Source organism: Carassius gibelio, chromosome A1, assembly GCF_023724105.1.
Source record: "Carassius gibelio isolate Cgi1373 ecotype wild population from Czech Republic chromosome A1, carGib1.2-hapl.c, whole genome shotgun sequence".
In the NCBI taxonomy this organism is placed as follows: Eukaryota; Metazoa; Chordata; class Actinopteri; order Cypriniformes; family Cyprinidae; genus Carassius; species Carassius gibelio.
Window position 1 is genome coordinate 1,843,454 of NC_068371.1, and position 22,361 is coordinate 1,865,814.

A 22,361-nucleotide genomic window follows, 5' to 3' on the forward strand; every position below is an offset into this window, starting at 1 on the left:
GATGAGATGTCTGACAGTTTTTTAATTTTCTGTTATCCATACAGTGTTGTAAAGTTGTGAAACTATGCATATTTCCTCAGAATGACTTTTTCATCTGTATGAAAAAATTCTTTGACGTGTTTGGAAGCTGCAATTTAAAAATACAATAATGATTCCCTTTGTAAGGTCATTTAAAAAAATCACCACGGCAAAACCATTCAAGCTATCCAAAATCCATTCACAATTTAAGTTCCTATCAGAAATACTGATGTGTGTTCAGAGTTTTGTGAAATTCTAAGTATGTTATTTGCCTCAAAATCACCTGAGAAGTATTCTAGTTTGACATGTTGCCACGGCAACAATTTTTTAGATATCAATATCCCCTTTGCAGATTTATATCGGCTGTGTTTTAACATTATTCTGATGAAGTTTGAAGCAAATCAAGTAATAATAAGATGCTGAATTCAAATCATTTTGAAAATGACACACTTCCTTCTGCCAGTTGGTGGCGCTATAACTTTGACTCCTAATAGTCACATATATGCGATCGACATCATACAACGAATAATCTGATGAAGTTTGATTAAAATCAGGAAATGTATGTGGATGGTATTAGACACTTCCTGTTTCTCATTTCTCGCCATAATTTCAACGCCTCGCCACGAGCAAACCGTTCGAGATATCAAAAATCCCCTGGCAATTTTTCATCCCCAGTGTCTTGAGATCATGTTGACCGAGTTTGGCGGCAATCGAGCAAAAAACCTATGACAAGTATTTCAAATTCCAGAGCATGCGCTTTTTACATAACTCTAAATAGCTGACTTCCTGTTGCGTGGAGCCTATGACATGCAATACGAAAGTTGTTCGGCACGATGAGATCTATATGTGTACTGAGTTTCATATGAATATGTGCAAGTATGTGTGAGCTATACATCAACATTTCTGACTGTGTTCCAGGGGGCGCCGTAGAGCCACTGTGCCACGCCCGGGTCCCAGCTTCTGCAGGCTCCTAAAGGCCACAGATTCCAAAGTGTGCGCAAATTTTCAAGAGTTTTTGAGTATATTAAGGACCCCAAAAGCCCCCACAACTTTGACGAAAAATTTGAATACTAAACCCTAAATAGCCAACTTCCTGTTGGGCGGAGCCTATGATATGCAATACAAAAGTTGTTTGGATTGATGAGATTTATATGTGTACCGAGTTTCATACGTCTACGAGCAAGAATGTATGATATATGGCCCTCCATATTCCAGGGGGCGCTGTAGAGCCCCTGTGCCACGCCCGTGTATCAGTCTCTGCCCGGCCCTAATGGCCGCAGGTTCCAATCTGTGTGCCAATTTTCAAGACTTTTTAAGCATGTTAAGGGCCCCAAAAGCCCCCGAGACGTTGAAAAAAAAAAAAAATAATAATAATAATAATAAAAAATAATCCTAAGGAAAACAATAGGCCTCTCGCCCTTTGGGCTTGAGCCCTAAATAATAATAATAATAATAATAATAATAAAAAATAATCCTAAGGAAAACAATAGGCCTCTCGCCCTTTGGGCTTGAGCCCTAATTAGAAGAACAATAGGGCTCTTCACCCCTTCGGGCTTGAGCCCTAATAACAAGAATAATCCTTAGAAGAACAATAGGGCTCTTCGCCCCTTCGGGCTTGAGCCCTAATAATAATAAACGGAGCAGATACAATAGGGTCCTCACACCTTCGGTGCTCTGGCCCTAATAATAATAATAATAATAATAATAAAAAACGGAGCAATTCCAAGAGGGTCCTCGCACCATCGGTGCTCGGGCCCTAATAAACGGAGCAATTCCAATAGGGTCCTCGCACTGCAGTACTCGGGCCCTAATAATAAACAAAGCAGATACAAGAGGGTCCTCGCAGCTCGGTGCTCGGGCCCTAATTAAAGCTGCAAGCAGCGATGAACGGGCCCTCGCACACGGGCTCACCGGCAGCGAGTGGCTTTAGTAAATAGGTGAACGGTGAGAAACATGCATTTAAACTCATAAATATAAGTGGAATATATCAAATTTTACTCCATATTTGTGCCAATCTTTGTGTTGCCAGCAGGTGGTGCTCTCATTATAATGGACTATTGGCCTTCAGATGTGTTCAGGGCAGGACTCTTATCGAACATGTGAAGTTTGGGGAAGATCGAACTAATTATGAGTTACAACAACTTCTCTTGCTGTGCTAAGACATCAAAATTTGTCATGACGCCATGGACATGCCATTTAACAAAAACTCAAGATCTCCACAAGTTAACATTGCACAGGCCTTTAGATTAGACTGACTACAAAAAATACATTAATCTCAAAGAAATTCTAGGAGTAGTTTGTCACAGCATACAGCATGTCACTTCCTGTTGCCAGCAGGTGGCGCTATGACTATAACTGAATATGGGCATGTAGATCTGTTAAGGGCAGAAGTCTTATCTAACATGTGAAATTTGGGGCAGATTGGACATTGTAAGTCTGAGTAACAGCAACTTCCTTTTTCATGGCGAAACATCGAATTTGTCCGGCCGCCATGGACACGCCCTTTAACGAAACCTCAAAATATTCGCAATTTAACATCGCAAACGCCTTTAGATTTAACTGACCAAGTTTGGTGTTGATCTGAATATATCTCTAGGAGTAGTTTGTTAAAGTACAACCCCTGAAAATGGCAAAAACAACGCCAACTTTGCAAAGAAAATTCTAAATAACCGACTTCCTGATGGGATTCGGATTTCGTAACATGGGACTTTTTTGTAGGTATTGGTGTGTTACATGTGTGTAATGATTTTTGTACATGTACGTGAAACATAGCTCGAGGCACACTCCGTTGAAAGTGTATAGGTGGCGCTATCGAGCCATTCTGCCACACCCGGTGGAATATTGGCCTGCAGATCTGTTCAGGTCACGACTCTTATCACACATGTGAAGTTTGGGGAAGATCGGACATTTTATGCCCGAGTTATAACATCTTTTATTCACATGGTGAGACATCGAACTTCGCCCAGGGTGCCATGAACAAGCCTTTTAACGAAAACTCAAGATCTTCACAACTGAACATCGCACAGGCCTTTAGATTAGACTGACCACAAAAAAGACATTGATGTCAGAAAATTTCTAGGAGTAGTTCGTCGCAGCGTAAAATATGTCACTTCCCGTTGCCAATAGGTGGCGCTATGACTATAACTGAATATGGGCATGTCAATCTGTTCAGGTTCGGAGTCTCATCAAACATGTGAAGTTTGGGGCAGATTGGACATTGTATGTGTGAGTTATAGCAACTTCATTTTTCATGGCGAATCATCGAAATTCGCCAGGCCGCCACGGACACGCCCTTCAACGAAAACTCAAGATCTTCGCAATTTAACATCCAAAGGCCTTTAGATTAGGCATACCAAATTTGGTGTTGATTTGAAGAACTCTCTAGGAGGAGTTCGTTAAAATACAACACATGGAAATGAACAAAATTACACAAAATATGCTCATAATATTAAAAATAACTGACTTCCTGTTGGGTTTAGAATTTCGCTCCAAGAGTCTTTTTTGTAGGTATTGGTGTGTTACATATGTGTGCCAATTTTCGTGCATGTACGTGAAACATAGCTGGAAGGCTGTTGATTTTCTTGGTATAGGTGGCGCTGTTGAGCCATTTTGCCACACCCTCTTCTGAATCCTATATCAGACGAAAATTTTCACCAGGTTTGACGCGTGTGCAAAGTTTCATGACTTTTTGAGCATGTTAAAGCCCTCAAAAATGTGATTCATTCGGGAGAAGAAGAAGAAGAAGAAGAAGAAGAAGAAGAAGAAGAAGAATAAAAAACAAAGCAGATACAAGAGGGTCCTCGCACCTCGGTGCTCGGGCCCTAAAAACAGAGCAGATACAATAGGGTCCTCACACCATCGGTGCTCGGGCCCTAATTAAAGCTGCAAGCAGTGATGATCGGGCCCTCGCACCCGGGCTCACCGCCAGCAAGCGGCTTTATTAAAAAAAGGCGAACAGCGAGAAATATGCATTTAAAGTCGTAAATATAAGCGGAATATGTCAAAGTCATTTATATGTGCCAATCTTCCTTTTGCCAGCAGGTGGCGCTATCATTATAATGGAATATTTTCCTTCAGATGTGTTCAGGCCAAGACTATTATCGAACATTTGAAGTTTGGGGAAGATCGAATATTTTATGCCTGAGTTGCAACAACTTCTCTTCCTATGGCGAGACATCAATTTTGTCATGACGCCATGGACACGACCTTTAACAAAAACTCAAGATAGACTGACCACAAAAAATGTCTAGGAGTAGTTTGCCACAGTGTAAAATATGACACTTCCTGTTGCCAAAAGGGTGCACTATATATCTTTGTTGTTCTGTCCTTTCATCTGCTCACTGCATTCGTTAACTGTGTCTTATAAGCGTTTTTTAAAAGTAAAAATTACTTCCATTTCAGTCTCTTTCAATATAAGTGTTTATATAAATGTTAATTAAAGCTTAGTTAAAATATTTTAATACATTATTAATAATAATTTTTTAAATTACATTTTTATTTTAAGATTAGTTTATGTACTGTGAAATAACATGAACAATAATATTTTTAAAGATAGGAATAACTAACATAAAAAAAGATTAATAAATGATCTGAAAAATAGATTGTTCATTGTTAGTTAATGTAAACCAAAGAGAGCTTATTATAAATTGTTGCAAAACACTTTTCATGATCTATAACCATTTTTAAAAATACTTTTATTGATCTATAACCATTTTTAAAAATACTTTTATTGATCTATAAACATTTCTGAAATTATTATATTAAACTATATTACCATTAAAATTCATTAGATTTTTAAAATACATATTATTTTACTTTGAAAGATTCGTATAAATGATTTAAATGCTGTATACACGTTTCTAAAACAATTATTTAAAATTAATCCTATAGCTCCATCTGGTGGTGGCCATGATAGGTATTACACACTGCACGTTTGGCGTTGCTTTCTGAACCAGTCCGAATGAAGCATTCCTAAATGGAGCACGAGAACAGGACAGACTGTGCATATGCCTATGCAAGGCCATGTTCACAAGCTCTAGCTGTAATGCATATTTTTTTCAGAGCCCATGTTAATGTTTCAGAGCATTCACACTGCACATGGTAAAAGATGTGAACAGAAAAGGTTAGAAGTAAAAAGGTGTGAAAAGAATGAATATCTATCGCATGAGCATAGAGAGAGTTGTGAGTGCACAGGACACAGTTTGAGCAGAGGACGCGTTTTGTGACAAAGTAAAGGAAATGTGCATGCAAGCGGAGAGATTCATGCTCGCGCATTATTTTTAATGCGTTTTATATTTAATATGAGGGAAATAGACATGCATGCATGCGTGACCCAAAAAAATATTTAACTTTTAGGTAGCAAAATATTTTTTAGTAATTCTGTCAATTACACTAAGGTTATTACATTTTCTGCTATGTATTTGCTTCTTATTTATTATATATTATTTATTATACTTATTTATTTAGCTTTTAAAAACAGTTTTCCATAAATAACTTATGTATGACCTGGCAATAAAATTCCAAAAAAAGTGTGTCTAATGTGATTGGCTTAACTGATTTGATTTCGGGTGCGGGTCGGGTGTCGGTTCTTTTTTAAGCGGGTCGCGTGCAGATTTTAATTAGTGCTGCTGTCAGAACAAAATGGGTCGGATGCGGTTTTAAGAACTGCGGGTATGGATTTACAAAATCGGACCCGTGCAGCTCTCTGCTCAGCGCACACACACACACACACACACACACATTACACACACACAGTGACAGAGGGACATCAGATGTATGATAGTTTAATTTTCTATCATCCATATAGTGTTGTATAGTCATGAAACTATGCATATTTCCTCAGAATGACTTGTCTTCTATGTGTACATTTTTTTAAGTGTTCAGAAGCTGCACTTAAAAAATTAAAGACATTTACTGGTTCCTTTTTTACAGTTTTTTCAAAAAATAACCACGACAAAACCATTCAAGCTATCCAAAATTCATTCGCACCGGTTCTGTAAGATAAATTCTTTAAACAGTGGTAAAAGAGGATGTGGTGCTGATCCTTCAAGAGTCACTCAAAACTTATCTGTCCATAAAGCCTATAAAGAATTATTCTTAATATACAGTATTTCACAATACTTCAGCATGTTATTCTAATTCAGGGAGGGTCATTTTATGAGTAAAATACATAAAATACATATTTTTCTTTGAAAGATTTCTATAAATTATTTCAATCATACTCGTTTCTACAATAATTATTTAAAAGTAATCCTATAGCTCCATCTGGTGGCCATTATTGGTACTAAGAATTGCAAGCTTGATTTATAGGTTATGATAGTTTTAATTTTATGATGGCTCCTGAACATGATAAAGCTATGAAACTTACTGTGCTTCCTTCAAATGATGACTATAAAAAATATGTTATAATGAAATTTTTTTAAAGATATAGTAAAATAACTATTGTATTGTTTTATGTTACTTTAACTTAAGTTTAACCACAAATTTTACTATCTAGGTTGTTTTAATGTTGATGATTATTTATGGCTTACAGCTTACAAAAACCCCAAATTCAAAATTAGAATATTGTGAAAAGGTTTTCATAGCTGTAAGCCATACTCATCAAAATTACAACAAATAAAGGCTTGCAAGGTGAGCTGAGACAAGGTGAGCTAATATAGTTCAAAATGAAAGCAAGCCATGTTTAGCCATTCTGACTGAAAGGTGTTAAGTGACACTAACATCGTAGTGTGTTTTATTATAGTAGGTTATAATTAGGATAAGAGGTTAAATGTATCCTTCATGTAGAGAAAGAGAAGGTGTGATTGAGGATGATGGTGGAAGTGAAGAGAGGAAGGGAGCATGAGTGTTACTCTGAGCACAGTGTGCGAATGAGAGATGGAGAACTATTTAAAAAACTTGATTAAAAAACTAAAATAGTATGGGGGGGTCCCATCAGGACTGCCTATGCATAAGGGCCCGGGATCTTGTGCAAAATGGTTAAATCTAGGATTTTTTATCCTCATGGTTGTGGTCTATCACATTCTGAAAATCTTGTAAGATATTAAAGATTTTTTTGGTGTGTACCCAGCATAGCCAGATCTTCTTAATGAACCAGTCGAACCAGTTCACCAAACTGAAATGAATCATTTGAAACTGTTAGCATCTCCAGTATGCACTAGTCCATGAATCACATAAGTTATTTGTCTTATAAACATGCCCTTACACTCCCTCTGACATGAAATAAACCAATATCCAGAGTTATTCAGTTACTCCTAACAGTACATTGATTTAACTGCTAAAAGAGAACTGATGATGGGGTGTGCACATGCAGAGCAGCTGAACTGAGTCTCCTGTGCTGGCTTGGGAGACGGCATAGTATGTTAATTGGCATAACATTTCTGTCACACGCTTGAGTCATTCAGCCAGTCACAACTCACTGGATAGCTGGCCAATCAGAGGACACCTCGCTTTTTCAGAACCAGTGTTAATTTTGACACGAAATTTTAATTTAGTTTTAGTCTTTTGACTATAATTCTTTTTAGTTTTAGTCAAGTTTTAGTCATCTGATTTGTTTTAATTTTAGTCTTATTTTAGTCGACTAAAATTGCTTGGTATTTTAGTCGACTAAAATAAGACTAAAATCAATAACAGATTTACTAGACAATTTTTTTACAGCTGGTATAGGAAACAAACAACCAAAATATATAAAACACAAATTCAACTTTATTTCAACACAACTGTGTCTTTATTTCGATTCCAAAGCTTTTATGCAGCAACAAACACTGTCATGATAATGTAAACAATAACTAGCTGCCAATTGACCATCAATAAAAGAAAAATAAAGTTAGGTCCAGGACCTTAAAGCTTACAGCTGAGCTGAACAATAAGTGCATACATTTAAAGTAAATATTTAATAAGTTGGGTGGATAAAAAAAGTAACAAGATTTTATAAGGTATTCATTTGTCTAGCAATATTGTATGTTTTAAAAACTACAATATTGCTAGATTAGTATGTATAATGATAGATTGTGAACATTCACGTTTCACATGACTAATATAGAAATATTTGTGATATCGTCAACAAGTAGAACATTATAAAATATACTAAACATTAGTATTAATCAAATGTATGTATCATAATATTACGTATTAGTATTGTGCTCTCATCTAACTTGAAGAAGGGGCTATTTTACAGTACTTTTCAGTTCGTAATATTTAATGCTACAACATCTACGCACTGCAGTCTTCCAATTTTGCTTAGCTCAATAAACAAAAGAACATCGTTGTGAAATTACATTTGAGAAAATGTCCGGGTGGCTCATCAGTAAATGTCTTTTCAAATTGGTTGTGTTCTTGCAACGAATGAGCGCTCCGCGTGCTTTACACTTTATTTTGTTTTGTTCGTCGTCAAACGTGAAGTTAGCTGTGGACATTTTGTCGCTCTTTTAGACATCACCTCTTCAAATGCCGACTTCCCGGGAGCTCATTTAAAAACTGAAAACCTTCGCTTCACGTCTCAATAAGTCAGGCTCGGATTGGTTCTCTTCTCTCATGCAGTCTGTTCCGTTTTGCCGGTTCTTTTGTTCATTCCTCGCTTCTCTCCCGTCTGCTGATTTGATTTTCGTCACAGTCTATTTTCGTCTCGTCCTTTATTCGTTGACGAGAATGTCAATCAATTTAGTCATAGTTTTAGTCTCCATCAGTGCCTCCTTTTTTAGTTTTCGCTTCGTTTTCGTCCGCAAAAATATATTCGTGACGAAAATAATGACGAAACTATTTAGTCAACGAAATTAACACCGTTCAGAATGATGAGCTTTGTAAAATCGACAAGTTTCAGAAGGCCGGCATAGAGGAGTAGGGTTATGAATTATTAGAAATTTTCGGGTTCAGATTCTGGTTGCATTAAAATCATTAAACAACTTTTTAATAAAATGTGGTTAGGAAAAATGCATAATACTCAACTACTCAATGCTCAATACCGTTTATTACCTATTGTCAACTTAAAGGTTGGCAATGTCAAAATTCAACATATTACAGTATACAAATTTGCAGGTTCCGATTCCTGTTCCATTTAAACAAACTATTATTATATTTTTTTTACTATTTTACCTTCATTGAATGTAGTGTTGCTGGAAGTAATGTTGAGTAATGCTAGTCCATCAATCAGCATCTGCTTCAAAGTTGATGTTTTTTACACTATCAATAACATTTTGGTTTTCAAAAAGGAATAAGCTTGGCCAAATAGTCATTTGAGGGCTAAGACATTTGTTAATTTCCCTAAATTAATGAAATATAAACTGTTATACTTATAACCATGTACACACAATTCATAAAGACCATATTTTACAAGTAATGCAGTCAGGAGATGGTGTGATGCAATGAGTGGTTTTTCACATTTTTAAACATTTAAAATGCATGAAAATAAATGTTCATCACTCTTGAAATGACCTGTACACGAAGTAATATAACCCTCATACTTGCATAACAATAGCAGTCTATTTATTTAGTGGTCCAAGTTGAGGTCAGTATGTATTCTCTTAAAGTGACCGCACCTATCTGCTGTCAGTGTCCTTAATGTTAATTCAAGATATAAAATGGGGAAAAAAATCACTCATTGTTTTAACAAGATTTAATCTATATTGAATTTATACAGTAAAGTCTATGCAATGCTATTTACATTTGATTATTCAGTTTCTGTACCTTGACACCTACAAACATGAAAAAAATTAAACAGTTTAATTTGTATTTTTGTGCCATTTACACTATTTCAAACAGGGCTCACTGGTAAAACCTGCACCGGAGCCCCGCCAACCCCAGCTATGGCCCTGTATCTCATCTTAAATATCTCAAATATTCTTGAAATATTGTGTTATCATTTTCAGGCTATATCGCCCACCCCTACTGTTTGTGTCTCTGAGCAACATGAGGGCTTTTTGTTCCTGAATGAATAATTTGTTAAATTATTTGATTCATTCACAATGACTCACTTATTAACAGAGACATTTAAAGTTTTCCAAATATTTAAAATATCAGTATTCAATGTTTTATGTCTACAATAATAAAATATTTATGCGTGTGTAACTGCAGGTTAAATGCGTTCATGTCCTGCATTAATCTGTGTAAATTCATCCAAGTGCCATTTTAGATGCAGCTTCTGTGTTTCCTCTGCACTGCAAAGATTAATTTTGTTGATTGATATATTAATTTGCTTGATAACAGCCCAAATATGTTATTAAAATTGACTGATTTAATATAAGAATTTGACAAATAAAAATGCACAGTTAAAAAAAAAAGGCTTTAAGGTAAATTAACCATTAAAAGGCTAAAATCAATTTCAACTTATTGGAAAAAATTAATTACGGTCACTGCTGTATACACACACTCATACATACATACATAAATACACACACACACACACATATCAGTGATGCGCGGGTTGATCCAAAATGAGCGGGTGCCTGTGGTCACCCACGGTTACGAGTCATCAAAATATATTTTTTATGATATTCGGGTCGCGGTTGGTCGGGTCCTTTGAAATTAAAATGAAAATTAAACATTTGTAAATTATATAGTACTAGACACATTTTTGAAATGCATAGGCCTACACTTTATTGGCTGAATAACTGGCATGATGATGACGCACGAGCTCAGTCTGCACGTAGAGATGGATGCGGCAAAGAAGACTGCATGGGGAGCAACATCGCTGTTTTTGGTAAAACATGATTTTGACGACTTCTATGGGCCTAATCTAGGCTATCCAGGTTTTTTTTTTTTTTTATTGCATCTGAAAATGACTTTGTACAGTTCATTCACATGCACGCTCTGGCGCAGAGCCGCCTCTCGTGATGCTCAGCTGTGGACGATTTTAAAATGGGTGCGTTCGACTTGAAGCACGACTGCAGACGGTGGTATGATTCGCTCTTTTGTTGTTCAGAATCAAAAATACAACAAATGAAAGCGTTTCTGTATTTCTGACTGATGAGAACTATGCATATACATTCATAAATCAGTAAATTTTGTATTTTATAATGAGATATTTTATTCTAATGTGATCAGTGACTCGAGCACTGATGGACCAAAGAGCATGTATTTCAACATTTGCAGTAAAAACTTGAAATATAAATTCTCAGAAAATGCATTTAATACCAATATATTGAAACGTCTATATATATATATATATATATATATATATATATATATATATATATATATATATATATATATATATATATATATATATATATATATATAAAGGAGTCCAGACATTGGAAAAATATCAGTCCACATGCGTTTTATATTTAGTAAGAGGGAAATAGACATGGATGCATGCGTGACACAAAAAATCTTTAACTTTTAGTTAGCAAAATATTTTTTTATAATTCTGTCAATTACACTATGGTTATTACATTGTCTGCTATATATTTGCTTACGGGCAATTGATTGGTAAAACATTGGTCAAAATTGAAATTCAATTTATACAAAATGAATAACTTTTAAAAAGAGTTTTCTATAAAACAAAACTTAATGAAGTCGTCAAAATCATGTTTTACCAAAAACAGCGCCGTTGCTAGGAGGGCGTCAGCGTCTCTGCCTCGCGAGGGGATGATAGCCCTGAAGACGCCTAGCAATGATATACCTTTAGTGGTAGTATACCTGTAGTTAAGTTATACCTTAAGAGTCTTCGTAGCACGCTAAGAGACAATGTTATTGGGAAACGCAGCCCAGGTATGCGTTTCATGCTTAATGGAGATTCCAAAGCGCTCTTCTTTGGTCAGAACCATGGAGAGCGATCGCGGATAGGTCTGTCCTATGCACCGAAACTTTTAACAATGCAACAAAATATTTGAAGAGCATCAAACTATTAAAATCTATATTATGTATACGCACAGATAATATAACAGTAGGCTATATTAGTCAATATTTTTTTATTAGGTTAAGCATTGATACGTTTTTTTTTTTTTATTTAACATTTTTAATTTAAGACCCACCCACAATTGGTCTGGCCCATCCAAAACTGGAATCTTGGCGCTGTGCCTGGGCCACACAGAGCTGTGCGTAACGCCCACAGATGTGAAGTGAACGAGACAGAGGCAGTCCTGTACTGTCTGAAATGGTTAACTCTGTGGCGATGCATGTGCAAAACAGATTTAACTAATCATAAAGTCAATCAGGATACATAACACAGCCTACTATAGGCCTACACTACACTTTATGAAAAATGTTTAACATATATGTAGGAATACGCTATCCATAGTAGTCCTCAAGATATCAGAACAGTAACACTCTTTATTATTGATAAAATCCAAAGGAAATATAGAGATTTTTTTTTTGTCAATATTGCACACCCCTATCATGCCAGCCATTCCGTGCAATTGGCTGAATTTAAAATTTAACACTGCATACACCATCCTAATCCTCACCAAAGAAGAGCTTAACTTTAGATTGTTTACAAAAGAAATCTGTCAGTGTTCTATTAATTTTATCTCTTCTTCGGCTCTTTCTTTTTATCGCAGTAGTTAGCGGAAAGCAGTGATTGAGTGATTGACTGCTAATATTAACCAATCTAAAATCTACATTTAAGTTAAGAATTTATAGTTGTGATGCTCCTAAATTTTTGGTGAGTAACGTTTTGATGTTGGGAGCACCAGTGCTACCAAGTTAAAAAGTTAATTTCGAGCCCTGCCAAGATATACATGGTTGCTGCTTATTAAAAAACACTTACAAATATGGTATTACTTCGCTATAAGAAATCTTCTGAGAGCACTCAAAAATCCACCTTATATGTGAATGTATTGCTAATTTTTTGGCTGTGTTAAGCAGTTCTGAAGTGAACTGCAATACAATTATTTTAATTTTAGTAAAATCTTTCTTAGTCAATCAAACATTGTGTCATAGACCAAATAAAGTGATTGGTGAATTTACACATACTTGCCATTTTATTCTCACAGTGCTCGATCCATGTTTGAAATCCTTCAACAGTGCCTTTATAAAGACAAATACATATCAAAATTCTATACTATACAAGGAAAATTAAACATTCAAATTAAGTAAACTGACAGAACTACAATTCATTCCCAGGTAGACCTGGAGTATTTTACACAACACTTAAAACTAATTTGCATAATTCTAAGGCGACACCATACATGATTTTATAGCCTGTCGGTATGGCAACATCTCTTTGGAGACATGATCACAGTCATATGTGTCTCAACATTTCTTGCTTAATTCTTATATAAGTCACACTTTTTTTCATAGTTTGGATGGTCCTGCGAATTTATCAAAATTTATTTGAAATGAACCAAAAGAAATGAACTAAGAGACATGAACCAAGAAAAAACATTACCGTCTATAGCCGCGAGAGGGTGCTCTATGCTGCTCAGTGCTCCTGTAGTCTACACTGAAAACAGAGCGCCCTCTTGCGGCTGGAGACGGTAATGTTTTCTCTTGGTTCTGAATAAATGCGACTTATAGTCCAGTGCGACTTATGTTTTTTTCCTCATCATGACGTATTTTTGGACTGATGTGACTTATACTCAGGTGCGGCTTATAGTCTGAAAAATACAGTAATACACAAGCAGCAGCCGGTGGGTTAAGATGGGATATTCAGAAACAGTATACCACTGCAAAGGTATTTTTAACTTCTATTTAACCCCAAACAAGAATGAAAAACAACTTCGACTTGAGTATAATGGGGCCTTAAAGAATGTCAGGCCTAAATTGCAAATTGCATTTATTATTATTTACAGAACGCCGCCTTTGAACTGTACACATTTAGGCACATACATGAACTTAGCGAGACTCACAATCAAGCTCTTTTCCAGCTGTGAGGGCCTCATGAGCAGTAATGAAGTTATGAAGGTGATATTCTGCAATTCTTCAAAAAGAATAAGAAAACACATTAGGACTTTTATTAACAGTTTCCTTCACCTTTCTCTCTCTCTCTGTAACATAGAACACGCACATCAGCCTGATCACTTTATTTACTGTTCATGTAAACACTACACTTTTTTTTGTGAAAAGTTCAATTGTGACACATTTACACTAGTCTACACTACACCAACAGACACCAACCGCTGGCAATAGAAAAAAAAATGATTGAATCAATGTTACCCGTATGTCCATTTGTTTTCACAGACTAAACATTCAATTGCCATTTGTTGGGTCATGACATGTCTGAGCAGTGTGGTATGATTTTTATTTTTTCCCCTTTGTCCTATAAGAAATATTCTTCATAAATGGGCATTTTCTCAAATTCTCATGTTACCCATTAATAAATTTAACACAGTACCTTTCTGCTCTGATTTTCTATGTGGCAACATTCTTATATTCAGTTTTGACAACACTAATGTGATCTATGCCGCTCTTTGCCCCACATCTGATTGCATTGGTCTAAATTTTACAACAATACTTTTTAAGGGAATTCCATCAACAGAATGCATAGCACTTCAATGACTTCTTATTGATGCTGGGACATAGAAATGTACAGTTCTGTGTTTTATGTGAGGAAACTCTATTGTGAACTTACCCTATTCTTAAGAAGGCAAGCACCAGACCTGGCTGCAGCTGGTGGGCTTTCTTAGCATCTTCAATTGCTTCTAAAACACAAAAAGGTGTTTCATAATTTGATTCAAATTTCACCCTAAAAAAAAACCCTATCTACAGAATTAAAGAAATGGCATACCCAAAACAGATACAATTCATGAAGCCTTTGGACTTCAGCAAGAAGTGCTTACCTGCCAGTTTAGCTAAACATAGCATCAAACCAAAATTAAACTACAACATCAGTTGAGTGTTTAAAAGAATCTTCTGTAATCCGAACATGACTAATAATCATAGAACAAAACAGAAAAAAAATATATTATTTTATACTACAGGGCTGTTAAATGCATTAATCTGATTGGTTGATAATCGTTTTAAGATGTGCAATGATTTTTCAAGGAAAGGCAGGTGACTGACCGCATTATATATAATTGTGCCAAATTATTTCCTTAGGTGCACCTTAAAACAGTAAAAGAGCCAAAACAAATAAACCAACCCAATAAATACATTTAAAAAAGGGTTAAAAATGACAAACCATTTGCCTGTTTTTTCTCATCCATAAAATAGTTTAATTTACAAAAAGCATGCTTCAACTTTTCCCACTCTCTCTCCCATACAAAATCACATACAGAGTACAGACATTTGCACAAATGGAAACACACACAAATATGAACTTGCTGTCAGTATCCCATGACTTTACAAATAAAACAGTTTTACAGTTGAAAAGCTACAAGACAATGTTCAGTAGAAAGGTGGTGAGTAAAATTTCTGTCCTTGAAACAGTGAAATGTATTATTATGAGTAGAGATGCTGTTCATTGTTGGATCTTAGTGCTGCGTTTGAAACAATTGACCACATCATTCTTTTGCATAGACTTGAACACTTTGTTGGCATTAATGGAAGTGCATTAGCATGGTTTAAATCGTACTTATATGACCGCCAGCAGTTCGTAGCAGTGAATGGAGATGTATCATATCGATCACAAGTGCAGTATGGAGTACCTCAAGGCTCAGTACTAGGGCCGCTACTCTTCACGCTTTATATGTTACCCTTGGGAGATATCATCAGGAAACATGGTGTTAGCTTTCACTGTTATTCTGATGATACTCAGCTCTATATTTCTTCACGGCCTGGTGAAACACACCAATTTGTAAAACTAATGGAATGCATAGTCGGCATGCATTAAGCACAGAGGTGTTAATTATAGGACCTAAAAACTCTGCTTGTAATAACCTAGAACACTGTCTAAGACTTGATGGCTGCTCTGTCAATTCTTCGTCATCATTTAGGAACCTAGGTGTGCTATTTGATCGCAATCTTTCCTTAGAAAGCCACGTTTCTAGCATTTGTAAAACTGCATTTTTCCATCTCAAAAATATATCTAAATTACAGCCTATGCTCTCAATGACAAATGCAGAAATGTTAATCCATGCATTTATGAACTCAAGGTTAGATTAATGCTTTATTGGGTGGTTGTTCTGCACGCTTCGTAAACAAACTACAGTTAGTCCAAAATGCAGCAGCAAGAGTTCTTACTAGAACCGGGTAGGGTTGCCGAAGTGAGGAAAATTTCCCACCGGTTAAAGGTCACATGCGCTCTATTAAATAGCTTGTAAATGCACGAGCGTTATACATTCACTTTCGGATTGGTGGCTTTCGGCTATTCGGCGTCGGTTGCTTGAATGGACAAAAAAAAGCTCACTGATATGAAATACAAACCTTTTATTAACATAACGAATAAAAATGCCACCATGAATAGGCTGAAAAAAAACTGAAAATCGTAATCGAAAATAAAGTTAGAATAAACATAGAACGTTTACCATTTAGCCAATATTTGAAAATTTTTAAAACGAATAAGAAAATAAATTAGCCAAATAAATTAGTACACAAAGTTTAAATAAGATAAAATCATAAATAAGAAACATACATACATACATACATGCATACATGCATACATATACATATATATACATATACAAATATATATATACACAAACATATATATATATATATATATATATATATATATATATATATATATGTACATATATATGTGTATATATATGTGTATGTGTGTGTGTATATATATATATATATATATGTGTGTGTGTGTGTGTGTGTGTGTGTGTGTGTGTGTGTGTGTGTGTGTGTGTGTGTGTGTGTGTGTGTGTGTGTGTGTGTATATATATATATATATATATATATATATATATATATATATATATATATATATATATATATATATATATATATATATGTGTGTGTGTGTGTGTGTGTGTATATATATATATATATACACACACACACACACACACATATATATATAATTAAAACCACTATAAATTGGCTTTTATTAACAGTGCTTCCAGAGTTTTTTTTTTTTAATTTGTGTTGCGGCTCGACGTCAACTTCCTCCTCATTTTGTTCTCCCTCTTCTCTCACGGGATTCCTACCGAGGGTGACCGTTTCCTTTTCTCTTTAACATTCAGGTCGTAGCCAGCCATGTAGCGCAGGTCCAGGAATATTGTCTTGCCCATAAGCTGCCGGCTTGCTTTTCGGGGAGCTTCATATTTCTTCATATTTCATATTTCTCGGCGGTCACACACCAAACGCTGCGCAGCGTCTAGGACATTTCGAGGCATCGCACACCGGACGGCAAATTCTATACGCACAAGCTAAATTTCCAGCTAATTGAATATAAAACTATGCAGATGGCGCTCTGTGGTGCGACAGGAATTTGAACTGCGTCCTGAGTCGTAGCTGGACGCCTCAAAGAGATGCCGAAACACTCATAGAAAACAATGTGTTCTAATTTTAAAGGCATGGTGCTGCGCTTCTTTTCCGGTGTGTGACCTTCTTAAAATAGATATGATGTCGGTTTTCGGGTTGGCTGTCAGTTGTCCGTCCTCATCCAATAGGGCCATTGATTCCTCTTTATTTAATGAGACACAGTGAAGGTAGAAGAGATGACGGGGTGATGCTGATCTGTGATGTGACTCTCTTGGCATGCAGCATTGTAGCTGCGTTCAGTTTTTAATTATAGTGTATGCTCTCTTTTAAACTAAATTATTCATAATTATTATTTTTACTTAATTCAAATAAATATTTTAGGAAAAAAAACAACAACAACGGTGGGAAAGTGATGTAACTGCTGTTGTGGCTTTAAAGCGGTAACACTGTCAACGCGGTCAATCACGGCAAGCCTAGAACCAGGTAGTATGACCATATTAGCCCGGTCCTGTCAACACTGCACTGGCTCCCTATCAAAAATCATATAGATTTAAAAATATTGCTTATTACTTATAAAGCCCTGAATGGTTTAGCACCTCAGTATTTGAATGAGCTCTTGCTACATTACAATCCTCCACGTCTGCTGCGTTCTCACACGAATGTGCTTCTAATATCCAAATCCGTTAAAGTTTTTTTAGGCTGCATTAATTAGGTAAACCGGAACCAGGAACACTTCCCATAACACCTGATGTACTTGCTACATCATTAGAAGAATGGCATCTACGCTAATATTAGTCTGTTTCTCTCTTATTCCAACCGTAGCCATCAGGTCCAGTCTGTATCCAGATCAGAGGGTCACTGCAGTCACTCGGATCCAGAACGTATCCAGACCAGATGGTGGAGCAGCACCAAGAAAGGACCTCTACAGCCCTGAAAGACAGCGGAGACCAGGACAACTAGAGCCCCAGATACAGATCCCCTGTAAAGACCTTTTCCAACTGAGTCTGGTTTCTCCGAAAGGTTTTCTCAGTTCTGTCACCGATGGAATTTTGGTTCCTTGCCGCTGTCGTCTCTGGCTTGCTTAGTTGTGGTCACTTCATTTACAGTGATATCGTTGACTTTGATTGCAAAGACACTATTTAAACTGAACGGAGATGACATCACTGAATTCAATGAACTGCCTTTGTCATTTTGCATCATTGACACTGTTTTCCTAAATGTTGTTCAGTTGTTTTGACGCAAATGTATTTTGTTTAAAGTGCTATATAAATAAAGGTGACTTTAGGTAGGTGACACTAGAACAAGACAATATTTTAATAGAATTTTAAAGAAATTTTCAATGACAAAATATTTGTCTTTTCATTGTAAAAAGTAAAACAATGCATTTGTATGTTGAAATATTTTAACTCAACGGCCTGGAGACATTTCACTTTACAGTAGGGCTGCACGATGTGTCGTTTAAGCATCGATATCGCGATGTACGAATCCACGATAGTCACATCGCAGGATGTGCGATGTAGGCTGTTGTAGTTTATCCGTTATTCATTAACTGTACGGGCCAGCTGCTCCCCGGCCCTTGACGAATGTGATTCGCGTATTAATTGCATAGCTTAACCATCAGAGAGTGAAAGTTTATCATTAACAGGACTGAAAACCACATGCAAGTTTAACAGGGCAGAGAGAGAGGGAGCGCAAGAGAGACGGAGACAGAGAGAGAGAGAGCGCGCGAGAGAGACAGAGACAGAGAGAGAGAGCGCGAGAGAGACAGAGACAGAGAGCGCGAGAGAGACTGAGATAGCGCTCGCGAGAGAGAGACAGAGAGAGAGCGCGCGCGCGAGAGAGAGAGACAGAGAGAGAGAGCGCGCGCGCGAGAGAGAGAGACAGAGAGAGAGCGCGCGCGCGAGAGAGACAGAGAGAGAGCGCGCGCGCGAGAGAGAGAGAGACAGAGAGAGAGCGCGCGCGCGAGAGACAGAGAGAGAGCGCGCGCGAGAGAGAGACAGAGAGAGAGCGCGCGCGCGAGAGAGACAGAGAGAGAGCGCGCGAGAGAGACAGAGAGAGAGCGCGCGCGCGAGAGAGACAGAGAGAGCGCGCGCGCGCGAGAGAGACAGAGAGAGCGCGCGCGCGCGAGAGAGACAGAGAGAGCGCGCGCGCGCGCGAGAGAGAGAGAGACAGAGCGCGCGCGTGCGAGAGAGAGAGAGACAGAGCGCGCGCGTGCGAGAGAGAGACAGAGAGAGAGCGCGCGCGTGCGAGAGAGAGACAGAGAGAGAGCGCGCGCGTGCGAGAGAGAGACAGAGAGAGAGCGCGCGCGTGCGAGAGAGAGACAGAGAGAGAGCGCGCGCGTGCGAGAGAGAGAGCGCGCGTGCGCGCGTGCGAGAGAGAGAGAGAGAGAGAGCGCGGGCGCGCGTGCAAGAGAGAGAGAGAGAGAGAGAGAGAGAGAGCAATATATATACAATATATATCGCAGAAAAATAAAATATCGCAATGTCATTTTTTCCCAATATCGTGCAGCCCTACTTCACAGCATGATTAAACTATGTTTAAATCCAATACATTGTAATATTTGGACCTGTGCAAACTCAAACGTTTATTTTGAAATTGCAAAAAAAAAAACAGTAAATATGTTTTGGCAATCATATAATTCTTATGGAGATTACATGATTACTCTGGGCTGTTTACAAAGCTCTGCTGCTTTTAAAAGGTTTTTCTATGTAAATATTAAATATGTAAATATAAAGTTTTGGAAAAATAAATACAACCAGAACATTTTGGAAAAGTCATGGAAATCTATTTCACAATTCTCTGTATAAAACAATTATGCTTAATCACCTTTAAGAATCGGCTAAAAACACATCTCTTCCTTTAGCTTTCTAAACATTTTCTTTTCATTTATTATACATTTGACAAAATCATAAAAGACCTCTAACACTAGCTTGCTCTATTCTTTTTCTATTCCGTTTTCTTTTTATTATATAATTTAGAAAATTCTTGCTATGTGTAATGCATTAAGCTAAGACTTTTTTATAGCACTTGTATATCATTGTTCTTTTGTTGTTTTTGATTGCTTTTATTGTCATCATTTGTAAGTCGCTTTGGAAAAAAAAAATTGTCTTTTTTATTTTATTTTATTTATTACTTTAATAATACTCAGAGATTATTTATTATAGAAATAATTTATAATTATGCATATTGCACTTCTTTATTATTAACCCTCTGGAGTCTAAGGGTATTTTTGGGGCCTGGAGAAGTTTTGTCATGCCTTGATATTTGTGCTTTTTTCAGTTTCTTATAAATATCTAAATGGGTAAAGTCTAATATCACTGTAATCAGCACAAACTGGGCTATAATAATATGTGAAATGCATGCATGTACATGATTGTATTTTTGAGAAAAAAAATGTTATGCATGGTTAGTGAAAAACTAAAAATGTTAAGTCACTTGAATAAGGCAATAAAACACATACATAAAATTGGTTGCCGGAAAAGTTGAGAACTGGAGCTTGTAGCCTAGAATTTTTCTTTCTAAATTATGTGAAAATCATCTTGTTTACTCATTCACAGAAAACAATATATTGATTTAAATTTTCTAAGACACTTTTTGTTGGTAAAAGTCATATGCGAGTAGGCGTCAACTATCATGAATATCATTGTGATATACACCTGAGAAGACAAAGGCCCGCATAATGAGCTGTATAATGAGCCTCTCATTCAACTGTGCCACTCTGAGGGAGGACTTACAAGAAAGAATGTGAGAACAAAATAAAAGTATATAATTTTATGTTTGTAGTTTATTAAGAATATATTTAATTATCCCACAACATAATTTAATATCCACTTGGGGGAGCAGTTAAACAGTTTATTAGGGACAAAGCTTACTTTCAAACAAATTTTTTGCCATCCTTACTCCAGTCACACTATCCTTCAGAAATCCTTTTAACAATCTTATTTTCTACCAAATAAACCCCATTTATTATTATCATCATCATTATTATTATTATTAATGTTGAAAAGAGCTGAGAATATTTTTCAGGTTTTTTTAGGGGGAATAAATCGAAAAAACTGCATTGTTTTTACATTTGTTAGAGTTATCTCTATTTGTCACATTTATATTATTTACATCAAGCTTTTGAATGGTATAGTATTGTATATTGTTATTGAAACTTCATAATGTTTCACTTGATTATACATTTAGTCAGGAATTATAGTTTGGAAAAAGTATTTGGAAAAAGTCTGACTAGTAAAATAGTTTTACACTTTATGTGAAAACTAGTACAAATAAATAAAAAGAGACTTACTCATGTTTATGATCCCTGTTGAATAAAGTGCTTCATTCTTTTTTCTGAGGAAATCCATTTCTCAAATCCTCAACCACATCACATCTTTTTGGGGTGAATTATGTCTTAGTCCTCTCATCGCGAAGCAAACAGTAAAATAAAATAAAAACTCTTTTTTCTGCTTTTTCTTCTGTTATGGGCGTATTCAAGCCGCGCGCTTCAGTTTGAATCTGAATAGCGCGTTCAGCGCGGGGGCGTGGTCACATTAGATATAATGAGGGGAGACATGAAAAATAGACATCGCGTTGTTTTCATATGGATTACTTTTATCTCAGAATATTTGTTTTCAGCAGCACTTGTTTAGTTTAAAAGTAGACATTTCAGGCTTTCTATAGATATCTCTCTCATGTCTCTTCGTTGAGTATTCACGGAGTTACAGTTCATTTTAATGACGTGTTTGTACATGACGATCAGCGGAGACAAAGACTGCAGACAGCGCACTTTGTTTGTTATCTTTAATTTATAAGTGCACAAAGGTTCTTTGTTATTATGTCTGTATCCAAAAAAAACTAGACCCTTTACAGATTCGATTGATGTATTGCTCTTAACTGTACGATTAAAACTGAGTGTGTAATTTAAGTTCTTTTCGGGGTTATCAGGAGAAAAGGACTCAAAACGCATATATGCGTTAATCAACTCGAAAGGGTTAATCCATTTAGTATACCCAAGATTTAAGTTGAGGCATCGACTACCTAGCCAGTTTAAATCAATATTTAAGGGTGAGAGCAATGGACTGAAAATTGTATTAAATTTGTATAGATGA

General features: G+C 36.4%; 1 protein-coding gene across 1 annotated transcript in view; it reads right to left on the reverse strand.

Annotated features, from left to right (window-relative positions):
• sugt1 (SGT1 homolog, MIS12 kinetochore complex assembly cochaperone) overlaps window positions 1–14,653 on the reverse strand; it is a 90,229-nt gene extending 75,576 nt beyond the window's left edge. The window contains exons 1-3 of the mRNA XM_052546538.1: window positions 14,525–14,653; window positions 13,803–13,873; window positions 12,928–12,981 (exon numbers count right to left, since the gene is read on the reverse strand). Of these exons, the coding sequence (XP_052402498.1) occupies window positions 12,928–12,934 (7 nt within the window). The 5' untranslated portion in view covers window positions 12,935–12,981; window positions 13,803–13,873; window positions 14,525–14,653. The remainder of the gene's footprint in view (window positions 1–12,927; window positions 12,982–13,802; window positions 13,874–14,524) is intronic.
• Between the last annotated feature and the right edge of the window lie 7,708 nt (window positions 14,654–22,361).